General features: G+C 38.1%; 1 protein-coding gene across 3 annotated transcripts in view; it reads right to left on the bottom strand.

The window, feature by feature from the left end:
- Positions 1-1,963: 1,963 nt before the first annotated feature.
- The window catches only part of LOC117501363 (splicing factor, proline- and glutamine-rich-like), a 37,474-nt gene continuing 25,847 nt past the window's right edge, over positions 1,964-13,590 (bottom strand). For all 3 annotated transcript variants that reach the window (XM_034160221.1, XM_034160222.1, XM_034160223.1), the window contains 2 exons: positions 11,116-11,225; positions 1,964-2,453 (listed from right to left, as the gene is read on the bottom strand). In XM_034160221.1, coding sequence (XP_034016112.1) covers positions 2,343-2,453; positions 11,116-11,225 — 221 coding nt within the window. In that variant the 3' untranslated portion in view covers positions 1,964-2,342. The remainder of the gene's footprint in view (positions 2,454-11,115; positions 11,226-13,590) is intronic.

The raw sequence follows: 13,590 nt of genomic DNA, 5'->3' as shown, positions 1-13,590 counted from the left end.
AGAGTGTAAAATTAGAAACCATTTTAACTGATTGGTCATGTAAAAGTCACATGGCCGAATGAAACAATTGTCCCATTAAATTCACCAGACAGTCTGTTTCAATGCATTTTAAAAGTGCATGCTTCAAGCTTTATACAAGATTATAAATTATGTTAATGTGCCTACTATAACCTGAATTACCGCACTGTTTATTTGTGAATTTTATGGTCATATTTGGTGCACGTATTTGCAGAAAGCTACAGTAAACAGTCTCTCACATTTCCTCGTTGAACTGCGCTGACAGCTCCCTCTCACCCAGGAGGGCAGAGAGAGAGAGAGAGAGAGAGAAAAAAAAAAAAAACCCACGCCTTCTGCTCTATCACTGGTGTAACGCCACAACATAAGCCAATCGGGATCATCAACCTACTTGGTGGCGTCTCCAAGGTCTTTCTGGACAAAGACACCAAAAGCAGACTAACACTGCCTCCTACTGGACAGAAGCAGGAATGGTGAAATGCACAAAAATACATTAAGTCAGAAAATCAGGTGCTCAAAATTAATTATATCCATTTTTGTTTATTAGTCTTGAAGTAATTTGACAAGGCTCTGTTGGTTTGCTTATATGTTTGTCAGTTTGTTCACCTTAAATTTGGAGCATCCGATTGACTTGAAATTTGGGCAGAACATGCAGTATAAGTTTATGATTTTTGGAGTAGTTCCAATAATATTTACCACTGATAACTGGGTCAATCTTTACAAATTTTGGGAACATTTAAATGAAAAGTCACCTGGTGGTAAATACCGGAATGACAGCTGTTATACGATGGCGATGCCTGGTGGCAAAGTACAGGTAGAGAACTCCGATGTGAAGTGGTTCTCTTTGCTTATTAGTCAAACCCAGGCATCTGAGTGAAACTTCACACCATCTTCCATCTGCAGCCAACAAGCAGTATTTTGCTAATAATCACCGTTTACATTTCCTCGTCGTATGTGAAGTTTGTCTGGTTTTTTGGTGAGCCAAATAGTCTGCCAGTCGTAACAACAATATTAAGAGTAAAAGTAGAGAAACTTTTTTTTCAGCGACTGTTTGGGTTGTCTCTTCACTATCCCCAGGGACAGGTGCTGATCCTCCCCGTGCGCGCTGCTGTGATTTGGCTCCAGACAGAGCACCCTGCTCTGTTCAGCAAATTTGCGGCTCATTTCAGCGTCTTTCTCCGACTACGCGTTGTGAAGATTTATGGACTTTTCCTGCCAAACGTATTTGATCCATGATTGAAATCTAAAATATGACACGTGAGGAGGAAAAATGGAAGTGACAAAGAGCTTTTGTGTAGGGGAAGCAATGAATGCCACTAATACATCACATTCAATCACGTATCACCAAGTTGAATCCACCTACTGGTAAAAACCAGAGCACAAAGACCTTTCGACAAGACTTGTCCATGAATCACTGACGTTTTATTTATTTGTTTATTTTAATCAATGTAGCTTTGCAAAGGGACTATATGACCCATCCAGAAACACTTCCATTACAACTTTTACACTTGGGTTTATATCATGATGTATACCGTTAATGTGAAGGGATTCAATTTATATCGTGATATGAATTTTAAGTCACATTGTCCAGCCCAAATTGTTAGGCATTGTATAAAACCCATTAAGAATATTTTGTTCATTCATGAAATTGAAGGAGTATTTCATATGCAAACCGCAATGGTTCTTTTCAGTGAACAGAACTTCATCAAAGAGCCTCAATTAGTCAGAAGCATGGTTCTATCCTCATGGGGCCACTCAGATTTTTTTTTTCCTGGCTTCACATGTCAAATAGTACATTTTTAGTACAAATCACTGAAAGAAATACTACACACAGATCCTTTAAGCACTAATATTGCACAACTATCAGCGTTTGCTGACTATCAATTGATGGTATTGCAGATCAAGATGCCTGTTGGAAAGATGTTTCAAATTTTAAACACGAATATTAATGCTTTATCCAATTTCTTTTTTATTTTAATACATGCTTGGATTCCAAACGCATGGCACAAAACACATCCAGACAGTTGAGAAAATGACAATTAGCACTTCACGATGTCTCACAGAGCAATATAGCTACAAAAGAAAATTATACACAGGTCAGATACTTTTAATGAAATAAATGTTAATGAATCACAAAGGTGACCTATTATTCCATACTAAAGATACAAAATAAAAAAGGGGAAAATCTTAAGCTAGTCTTAAAATTAGTAATTTGTCCAGCTAAAAGCAAGAACATTTTAAACTTAAATACAACAAATATGACTGAACATGTTTGTTTTTTGAGCATCTACACAAATGTTACTGCTAGAAGGATCCAAGATCAGCTTTTAAAAGCGGGGTTTCTTAGAAGGACCATCAAATTCCTCGCGGACCCTGCCAAACCCAGGGTTTGCAGGACCCATGCCCCTAGCACCACCCTGGGAAAAGCGCTCGTTGCGCTGTTAGGAGTTAATTTGCAGGATATCCGATGGAATAGTGGGGAGGCGTGTATGCAAAGGGATCAGTATCAGTGTGCAAGCACACAGTTCATGTCCATAGGAAGTTGAGTAAGTGTGACAAGAGAAGTTGGTTTATGTTTGCAAACAGATTCACAACATAACCCGCAGGAGACACATCCGAAGAAACCGTTCGTTCCAATATGAAGGTCCACAGGTGCCACAGGTTACATACGGAAAAGGAAGAAAGGGTAATGATTTCGTTAGTCAGTGCCTCCCTACTCCAGTACACATGCCAAAAATAAAATCTACATTCATTAGTGGTACCAGGAGTTGTATATTTTATATATATCTGTAATAATTACAGATTCAGTGAGCAGAAAATATCAGGAATCTATTCCTGGTAATAAAAGCCAACAGTCCTGTAACAAATACCAACTTTATGAAACCAATAATTCAGACTTTTTGGGCATCTGTGTTATAAAGGTAATCAACTCCAATGTTTTGTTGGTTTGTGTTTTTTTTCTGAACAGAATCTACAAAGATCTCTCCTGCATAAGAACCACATTAAAATGTATTATGATGCCTTCATAACACTACTGTCTGCCCCATATAAGATCTGTCCATTAACAAATTTTTAAGCCCTCTAAGTAAATTTCAGGAGTAATCTAAAGGAAATAGGATTCATTTTAAGTCTGCACAGGTTTCGCTTTTTTTTCTGGTTGCTGAGTGGATATACCAAACACCACTTGATAAGTAACATATTAGAAATTAGCTGCAAATGTAACACTGCCAGACCTAATGAGGCATAGACTGCAAATAAAGATGGACAGTAGAATAGCTGTTGAAAACTCAAATCATATATATCCCAGTTGTGGCAGGGGTGGTGGCCAAGTGGTTAATGCGCTTGGTTTCAGTTCAGAAGGCTCTGGGTTCAAATCCCACCTCTGCCACTTTTCTCCATGTAATGTGGAGTGGCATCCGGCGTAAAACCTGTGCCAATTCAACATGCAGATCTACCCTGGATTTGCTGTGGCGACCCCGAGTGCAAACAAGGGAGCAGCTGAAGGGACTTACTTTTACATATCAGTGCAAATTAGCAATGCCCCGATCACCTCAAGTGGGCCCTTGATCAGATATGCCTAAGCACCAAGTACTGGCTGATACCAAGTCTGGTAACCAGAAGTGTATACGTTTCCTGTGTTACAATATGCACAGGCAAACCAAACCAACTATGGTTGGCCATTAAAGAATTTCATTTACAAAGAACTAAGTCACCTTCATGACAACAGTTACTGACAGTACAAGAGTGTTAACTCAGTCTGCTGTCACAGAAACTAATTTGATGCTGCTCTGATCTCTGTGATATGAGGTCTTCCTATGTATCAATTTTACTCCATTTATACTGTACAGAGCAGGCTTAATGTAACCTAGCACCTTAGCTCCAGCTCTGACAAAATACTGATATAAAAAAAAATGTTAAAGCTGTGACACAGCAGAGACAGGGAGCAAAAAAATTAAAAAAGTAAGATTAACAAGGTGGAATGCTGAAAGGAAATACAATGTACTGAGAGTCAACCAGGCCACTCACAACAGATACTGATCCTTCAAAAAACATCAGCATTATGCCCAACTCTGATATCAGGTATCGGGACATACCCAGTGCAAAAGGTTGATCCTGCCATGTGATATTGAACATGGATCTAAATAAAAGAAAAATACATTTTTCTTTGCTATAATCAGGCACTTATGTGTCCCAATTATCCAGCTTATGATACTTTTGCTCGTTTAAAAATTAGACATCCTTGAATCAGATGTGGCCCAGACACTGGATATATATGGCTGGCCATATTGACAGCTAGCTATCTCAGTCACTGGGGTAAGATTTTGCAAACACCTGATAGTATACAGGACCTGATCACGGTCACCTTGCATCCAAATGAACTGTGGTACAGTTCAGCTGCTGTGAAGTAAACATATGAATCAAATCATTACCATTTGTTTTCCTACGAAAGGACACTAAAATTGTACTTTGACATGGAGTACAAATGTGCCTCACTGAAATCTTTTTCAGCCATTCTAAGTCTAGACCAAACTAGCTGAGACTAGAGGACAGCTACAACTCTGGTATTAGCCCTTCTCTTAGCAGGCTCCTGATGTTGCCACAACACACAAAATAAACTTCAGGTCACTCAGATATTTTGCCCAATGAAAACAAATTGATCCATAGTAAAATTATTTTTAGCATAGGCTCATTTGTCTTGAAGAAAAAAACCAAACAAAATTATTTTATATATATATATTATATATATATATATATATATATATATATATATATATATATATATATATGTGTGTGTGTGTGTGTGTGTGTGTGTGTGTGTGGTAAAAGCAAAAACTCACATGATTATGTTATGATTTAAACATAAAAATATGGTTTATTTTTGTTTGCATTAAAACGCAAATTATTTAAAAATCAGGCCATGTGATTTTCAGAATTTTTTTTTTTTTAAGATTCCATCTCTCACAGTTGAAGTGTACCCAGAGTACCAGCTCTGGGTACACTTGCTGGGCCAGTGTGTGCAGTGCTGGGACTAGAGGACATGTGCAGTGCTGGGCCACCCGGATCTCGAGTTCAAATATCCTCTCCCGCCCGGCACGGATTTTCCAAAGAAATTAACTGAAATGTTGCTGAAAAATGTACCAATTCAATCGTATTTCAAGCTTATAATGTCGTACTTTTGGTTCATTTTGCAATTTCAACCAAATCTCTCTCCGCTCTAAGGGGGGAAAAAAACTCCATTAAAATGTTTAATTAAAATAATCCAGAGTGTCAGTGTTAGTAGATGTTGACACTTTTAGAAGTGTAAGGTTTATTTAACAGTTTAAAGGCTGCCGTTTCCAAAAAGCTCGGCGGAACGGTGAGAGCGAGGAGGAGGGGGCAGCAGGAGAGAGTGCGCATGAGAATGAGAGGGTAGAGGAGCCTCATTCAGCTCTTGTTCAAACAATTAGTGTTTTTTTTTGTAATGCTATCCCACTCAAATATGTTGGAAAAAAACTCATGACAGAAACCTCTGCCTACTTCACTGCATTAAAGAAGAATAAATGCTATATGCCCATGAAATATTAATGTTTTAACCTTTTCAGTGTTATTTTATTAACTTAGAAACATTTTAAAAATAACTTTGGTATTACAAATATTACAACATACGTCATTTTTTTTGCGTCTATTCGTCTTCCTTTCAATGCATCCAAAATGACTCAAAATTGGTTAAAATAGGGCGTGCCAATAACACTTCAGAGGTATAAAACCCTATAGCTCCAGGGGGCTTTGCCCCCATGACCCCCACCAGATGCCCTTGCTGCGATCATGTAATTTATCAAACACTAAAATGGTTCTAGCTGCAACCCTGGGTGTACCTATGATAAATATTACAGACCTCACCATTCTTTGTAGGTGGGAACACTTGCAAAACTGAACTGTAATGCTTGTAGAAGAACTCAACCCTTTAATTATGTAATGTGATTATGTAATTTGATGTTTCCATTGTTTTCCTTGTGTCAGAAAACCTATATTTAAATACTTTGTAATTATATCTTGTGTATTAGCAAAGATACTGCATTATTGCTAAAGCGGAGGCCATTTTGTACACCATCTTGGATTTCAGATCCTTAGAATTTGAAGGAAAAAAAAGGAAACCTGTTTAAAAAAAAAAGCTTTTGCTTTAACACAAAATAAAAAACAAACAAATGATCCTACACAATTTTATGTGTGTGTTTGGTTGGGACTTGAGCACAAAAACAGACTAATTACAAATTGTGAAATGAACCAAATTTGTACTGCCATACTTGTTCAGTAGGTATACCGACCACTATTATCACTGAAACAATGTACGGCATCCACCTTTATTTCCAGTCTATGCAAATATTTCCAGTAGGATTTAAGGTGTAAATATTGGCAGGTCATCTGCCACAGGAACTCTAACAGCACTACATGTATACATTTGTACAATAAAGTAGTTTATAGCCCATTTGCATGCAGGTTCTTGCAAAGTTGTGGCGTGTTTGAGCAAAGAAATTTGAAAATAATGATCTGGTAAGAATAAAACTTCATACATTACATAACACTGTCAAGAGATCAGCTTATGTGATGAAGTTTATCTAAATGAACATAAAATGTTAATTTGCAAAAGTATCCTGTGGAACTAGACCTACTTGAGTCAAAACAAACCATCTCAGTAGCCCTTTCCCCAAGGAGAAAACTCATGGAGTAAAAGTCAACTGATGTAAATACAGACAGAGCTTTCCAAATTTATCTACTTAAAAAAACAAACATGAAATATACATCTCCCATTCAAAGGGAAATACAGACTACATAGTAAGACAAGCTGCTCACTTGTAGTCTATTGTAGCTAAAGACAAGTCTCCATAAAGTTGCAGTTTATTTTTAAGTTGTTTGTAGAGTCAACCATTTTTGGGCTTTTGCACTTCAGAGCTGGCTTCACCCTCTAATTTCATAAGGTTTACATTGAGGAGAAACAGAAAAGCTCTCCAAGGAAAAAAAAATAATAAATTCCTCATGCCATGCAAGGTGTACCCTTCAACATTGTTCAAATGTTTAGGGTGTGGGAAAAAATTTTTCTGGACTATACAAGTACCTTTTCATTACACTACAGTGTTTCACAACTGGGCAACACTGGCAGGAAGGCTGACCCACCACAATGAATTCAGTTTTGTCAATCTTGTGTAAATAGCCATGATTAGACTATCTACACGTTTAATGTTAAAAGGCAGGCATAAAATGATCAACAGAAACAAAATAATAACATTTTGTTGAAGTTAATTATCAAGCAGAACTAAAATGCAGCTTATTCCAGCTTCTCAAATGTGACAATTCCAAATTTGAGCTAAAATGGCCTAAAGCTATTTTACCTAGTGTTAAAGAGCTCAGGATGCATTGGTCTAACTACATGCATGCAGTAATTTTAATTTATTGATAAACTCAGTTTTACCTATTATAATGCACAATATATATATATAAATCTGCCATCAAACAATATTAATCCTCATCCATGTTGACAAAGTGTGTCATCGTTACTGCAACTCCAGCCTCTCACTACATGATGATACACTGCTCCCATGCCTTATCAACTTAATGCAGTAGTGTCAATGTAATAAAGAAGTGCAAAACAACTGCACAGCACATTGCATTGTTCTGCTATCTGCACAGCAAAGAAAGAGCAAGAGCTGTGCAGTGTGCATGGCATGCACAGGTTCTATCTGTGAAAGATGCAAAGCTATATTAAGAAAGAATTAAACTTCTATTGAGTGTGCACAAGATTTTCAATGTTTGCTTAGTTCATGGGTACATAGGTAACTTTTTCACATTGTGATTATGGGGTATTGTGTGTAGAATTTTGAGAAGAATTAGTTCCATCCATTTTGGAGTGATGCTGTAATGTATCAGAATATGGGAAGAGTGCTATGAATACTTTCCAAATGCACTGTACTTTATAAACATTTTTCTTTGTATTTTGTTGTCTCTAGACACTCGAACACTGTGCGCACTGGAAGCGGGGCCCTTTAAAGCGTTACATTGTTTTGTTTTTTTAAATAAACATTCCTTTGGTTACTTTTATTTGGAGTTTCGACAACAGAACCACGCATCTCCTCCTCACCCACAGTCTTTATGAACGTCAGGTGAACTACAACCCCTGGCAATAATTATGGAATCACCGGCCTCGGAGGATGCTCATTCAGTTGTTTAATTTTGTAGAAAAAAAAAGCAGATCACAGACATGACACAAAACTAAAGTCATTTCAAATGGCAACTTTCTGGCTTTAGGAAACACTATAAGAAATCAAGAAAAATAATTGTGGCAGTCAGTAACGGTTACTTTTTTTTAGACCAACAGAGGGAAAAAATATGGACTCACTCATTTCTGAGGAATAAATTATGGAATTACCCTGTAAATTTTCATCCCCAAAACTAACACCTGCATCAAATCAGATCTGCTCAGTCTGCATCTAAAAAAGGAGTGATCACACCTTGGACAGCTGTGGCACCAAGTGGACTGACATGCATCATGGCTCCAACACGAGAGATGGCAATTGAAACAAAGGAGAGGATTATCAAACTCTTAGAGGGTAAATCATCACGCAATGTTGCAAAAGATGTTGGTTGTTCACAGTCAGCTGTGTCTAAACTCTGGACCAAATACAAACAACATGGGAAGGTTGTTAAAGGCAAACATACTGGTAGACCAAGGAAGACATAAAAGTGTCAAGACAGAAAACTTAAAGCAATATGTCTCAAAAATCGAAAATGCACAACAAAACAAATGAACGAATGGGAGGAAACTGGAGTCAACGTCTGTGACCGAACTGTAAGAAACTGCCTAAAGGAAATGGGATTTACATACAGAAAAACTAAACGAAAGCCATCATTAACACCTAAACAAAAAAACAAGGTTACAATGGGCTAAGGAAAAGCAATCGTGGACTGTGGATGACTGGATGAAAGTCATTCAGTGATGAATCTCGAATCTGCATTGGGCAAGGTGATGATGCTGGAACTTTTGTTTGGTGCCATTCCAATGAGATTTATAAAGATGACTGCCTGAAGAGAACATGTAAATTTCCACAGTCATTGATGATATGGGGCTGCATGTCAGGTAAAGGCACTGGGGAGATGGCTGTCATTACATCATCAATAAATGCACAAGTTTACGTTGATATTTTGGACACTTTTCTTATCCCATCAATCGAAAGGATGTTTGGGGATGATAAAATCATTTTTCAAGATGATAATGCATCTTGCCATAGAGCAAAAACTGTGAAAACATTCCTTGCAAAAAGACACACAGGGTCAATGTCATGGCCTGCACATAGTCCGGATCTTAATCCAATTGAAAATCTTTGGTGGAAGTTGAAGAAAATGGTCCATGACAAGGCTCCAACCTGCAAAGCTGATCTGGCAACAGCAATCAGAGAAAATTGGAGCCAGATTGATGAAAAGTACTGTTTGTCACTCATTAAGTCCATGCCTCAGAGACTGCAAGCTGTTATAAAAGCCAGAGGTGGTGCAACAAAATACTAGTGATGTGTTGGAGCGTTCTTTTGTTTTTCATGATTCCATAATTTTTTCCTCAGAACTGAGTGATTCCATATTTTTTTTCCCTCTGCTTGGTCTAAAAAAGTAACCGTTACTGACTGCCACAATTTTTTTTCCTGATTTCTTATAGTGTTTCTTAAAGCCAGAAAGTTGTCATTTGAAATGACTTTAGTTTTGTGTCATGTCTGTGATCTGCTTTTTTTCTACAAAATTAAACAACTGAATGAACATCTTCCGAGGCCGGTGATTCTATAATTTTTGCCAGGGGTTGTATAGCCACAGGTGAGTGCACAACTATATTTTTACATTTGGCTACTCATATTATGCAAGTTCAATTTGTCTCTGTGCACATATGTGCAGGCATGTACCTGCATGGCCCTCTGTGCATCAATGCTTGCAATAACGTGTACGCAAAGTCACACTATGCACGTTATACAGGAAATACTGCAGTGGTCACACTGCAGAAATTTGATCTATATGCTGCGCTGCCCCACCAAGAAGTACAGACTGAGCACATGCTGCAATATGAATTGCATTTCTGTGCAATTCTAGTATAAAATAAATTTGTATCCCATCATCGTGTAGTGAGTTGCTGGCTTAATGCAGCAATGAAACTATGTAACGGCAATTACTGTCCTGCGAGCAGTGCAGATCCACCTGCACATATAATCTGGTCCAACAGTCCGAACATGAAAAAAAGCACAACTAAGCCATCAGGCTGTGCCTGCCCCCACAAGTTAAATTTCACTTTGGTAGACAAGTTATGAACAAACTCAAACCTGAATCTCTTACATAGTCAACCTGTATTAAATCAATTCAACTGCTCAAAAATAGGGAGAAAAAAAAAATGAATGCAGGAGAAGGTAAAATTTCTTCAACCTAAAGGTTAATAAGTCTCAGGAATGAGTACACGTTAGTTCATATTATGAGGCATCAGAAGATTTGCAAAGGATTTCCCACTGCCACCCAAAAATGTGTCTTGCCGTTATCACATGCCACTTTAAAAATCTTACTGCAGATGATTCACTAAAGCACTTGCCAAGTAGGTACAAAGTGACATTAACAATGGATGCTTCCACAAGAACTGGGGGGAGGAGACTGCTGGAGGCCATTCTGCCTCTTGACAAGAAAAGTGCCTGTCCAGCTCATGAGACAGGGCTTGCAATAGCAGTGCAAAACACAACCGACATGGTAACGAGTGAGCAGAACCAGTAAAGTCCGTCTGCAACTACTTGAGTGCACACACAGCACAATTTTAATGACTTAGTGCAGGCTGACTGAAGTTCAGCGAAATTAACTTGCGGGGGTTAGGCTCACCACTGAAACAACCAAATCACAAAGGGAGCACACCTACTGCACTCAAGAGAGAAATGTTCCAGAGACAACCAGTGTTTGATGCCTCTTTGCCAGTTGCACCGCTTGCACTGGTTAAAACAAAAAACAAAACAAAACAAAAAAACAAAACAAAAAAAAAAACAAAAAAGCTTTAACAGAAAGGAAAGCCAGACACAAAGTTAAAGTACAACTCTTTCAGAGAGTGGGATACGTTACCATTTCAGTGTTGATTAAGCCTCCTGAAGATACAGCCCCCATTCCTTGCTGTGACTCAAAGCCCATTCCACCCATGTTGAAGTTCTGGTTGGATGTACCGAAGGACATGTCTAACAGAAATAATACATCATGCTTACAAATAAAAAGATAAAACACCTAATGTATTATGTCAATCTCAAAGCTGCATGATAATTTTCATGGCATACATTTGCACTGACCAGACACCAATAAGAAAGTCAAAATTTAATTACAAATGACAAGATTTATAACTGCAGGGTTAAAGTTATATCACAATACCATAATTAAGCACATACTGTTATCGCAGTTAAAAACAAACGACAACAAAAAAAACACGAAACAAAGAGACATACATATACAAACTTATCTCTATTATAATAGCCAAGTGGCCTCTATGAGTGTGTGTATGGCTTCGATCATGCAGAAACTGGGGAAAGCTGACATTTGCCGTTTAGTATGCTTGTGTATTTTGGGTCAAGGGTTAACGCCGCAAAAACAAAGTTGATAGGACTAATATTTTTGGCAACATCAGCAATTTTAGCTAACCATGTGGTTACTGTGGTCCATGTTAGTTTAACAGTGTTGTTAGTGTTATTGATTTGTGTTTTTGTAGTTAATTGGTTTCTACTTTTTTTTTTTTTTTACTAATAGCCCAATTTCATAGCCTTAAGAGTGTGCATATCATGAATGCTTGGTTTTGTTGGATTTGTGAGAATCTACTGAATCTACTGGTACCTTGTTTCCCATGTAACAATAAGAAATATACTCAAAACCTGGATTAATCTTTTTAGTCACATAGCACTACTATTATTCTGAACACTACTGTACTTGCTTAGGGAGAAACGTAGCTGGAATAACGTCCGGAACTCTGGATGCTCAATATTGGCCCACCTTCACCAACAAAGTGCTTGGAATAGATGTATTTGTACTTCTTGACATGTTTGTGGGAGATATTTCGTCGACCACAAGCACGACTCGAATCCACCACTTGTACTTCTCAGTGGTTTCAAAGATGGGATAAAGTTTACTCCTTCCATATAATCCTTTGCGGGAATCTTGAATCGCTCCTAGTCCTACACAGGCCACAACTACGGTGCTTTGTTGCCACCGTTTTTGGCTTGAAGGGCTATTCCGCAGAAAAAAAAAAAAATGAAAAAGCCGACTTGGTCCTTTTAGATGGAGGGGAAAGTTCAGTGCAGGCTTCGCCTCTTCTGTCATGATGCAGAGCTAGCTAATGTTAGCTGCCTGTTTGTAAACAGAGAAAAAGGTGCGCGCCGGGCGAAGGGTAGCAGTGGCTCTAAACACATTAAAACAGTAAAACATAAAAATTGATCCAATAAACAAGAAATAAAAGGGCTGAGTTCTTCAAAAAAAAAATAGTTGCAGTTTAAGGTTCTAAAAATGCCATTCCAACTCATTATATAAGCTTTGCTTAATTTATTACCACCCTTGAAAAATCTCAGCTATGTAGTTTCTAAACACTACCCAATCTAGTGGCCGTGGGTCCCCACGGGAAACATGCTTGTCACACACACACGAAGAGCAAAACCCAGTAAGTATTTTTTTTTTTGTAATGCAGAAAAATGTGGTTGAAAATGGAGATTTAAAAGAAACCATATTCAGAAATACACAGACTTTCATAAATAAAATGAAAAGTTTGTTCAAATTCTTTCATAGTTTGCACACTGATGGTCCCCTTGACAGCCAAGTACAAGTTGGCCTCAACTAAAAATTTATGGTTTTGGAGATACTGGGTTTCGTATCTCAACTAACTAACACACACTCTCTTATATATATATATATATATATATATATATATATATATGCATGTAGGTGGTCACAGAAGGGTGAACTTGGGTGCACTCTGATGCGCAGGGGGAGGACATCGAAAGCATTATGAAGTGCATAACTGATATCGATTTCTGTAGAGACAATATCATCCCAAACAAGACTGTGCGCCATTAACCCAACAATAAACCGTGGGTGACCAAGGACATCAAGGTGACACTGCAGCATTCAGGAATGGAGACAGGGAGGAGCGGGTTCAGCAAGAACTGAGGATAAAGATTGAAGACGGGAAGGACAGTTACAAGAGGAACCTGGAGCTCAAGCTCAAACGTCTTCCCTCTCAGACGACACTCCGTGACACAGACATGCTGCAAAATTCTTCTTTTAAAAACTTGATGGCTCTTAAAGTACGCGATGTCCACATGCTACATTTAGCTTGGAGCAGACACAAAGCATCGCCGGAGCAACCAACCAGTCCCATTTTATAACTGTTGCAACAGCCACACTTTGAGAGAGGGATTATTCTCTGCGGAGTTCCTTGGATCCATGGACACAAATTTGTACACAAATTTGTGTCTGTAACACACAGATCAGTGTCTTTGGACTTATAAGAAAGGTCAGAGCCAACTGTACTTCCTCAGGAGGCTCAGATCTTTCAATTTCTGCAAA

Source organism: Thalassophryne amazonica, chromosome 20, assembly GCF_902500255.1.
Source record: "Thalassophryne amazonica chromosome 20, fThaAma1.1, whole genome shotgun sequence".
Taxonomy (NCBI): domain Eukaryota; kingdom Metazoa; phylum Chordata; class Actinopteri; order Batrachoidiformes; family Batrachoididae; genus Thalassophryne; species Thalassophryne amazonica.
The sequence above is the reverse complement of the archived record's forward strand: the minus strand, read 5'-3'. Positions and strand labels throughout refer to the sequence as shown.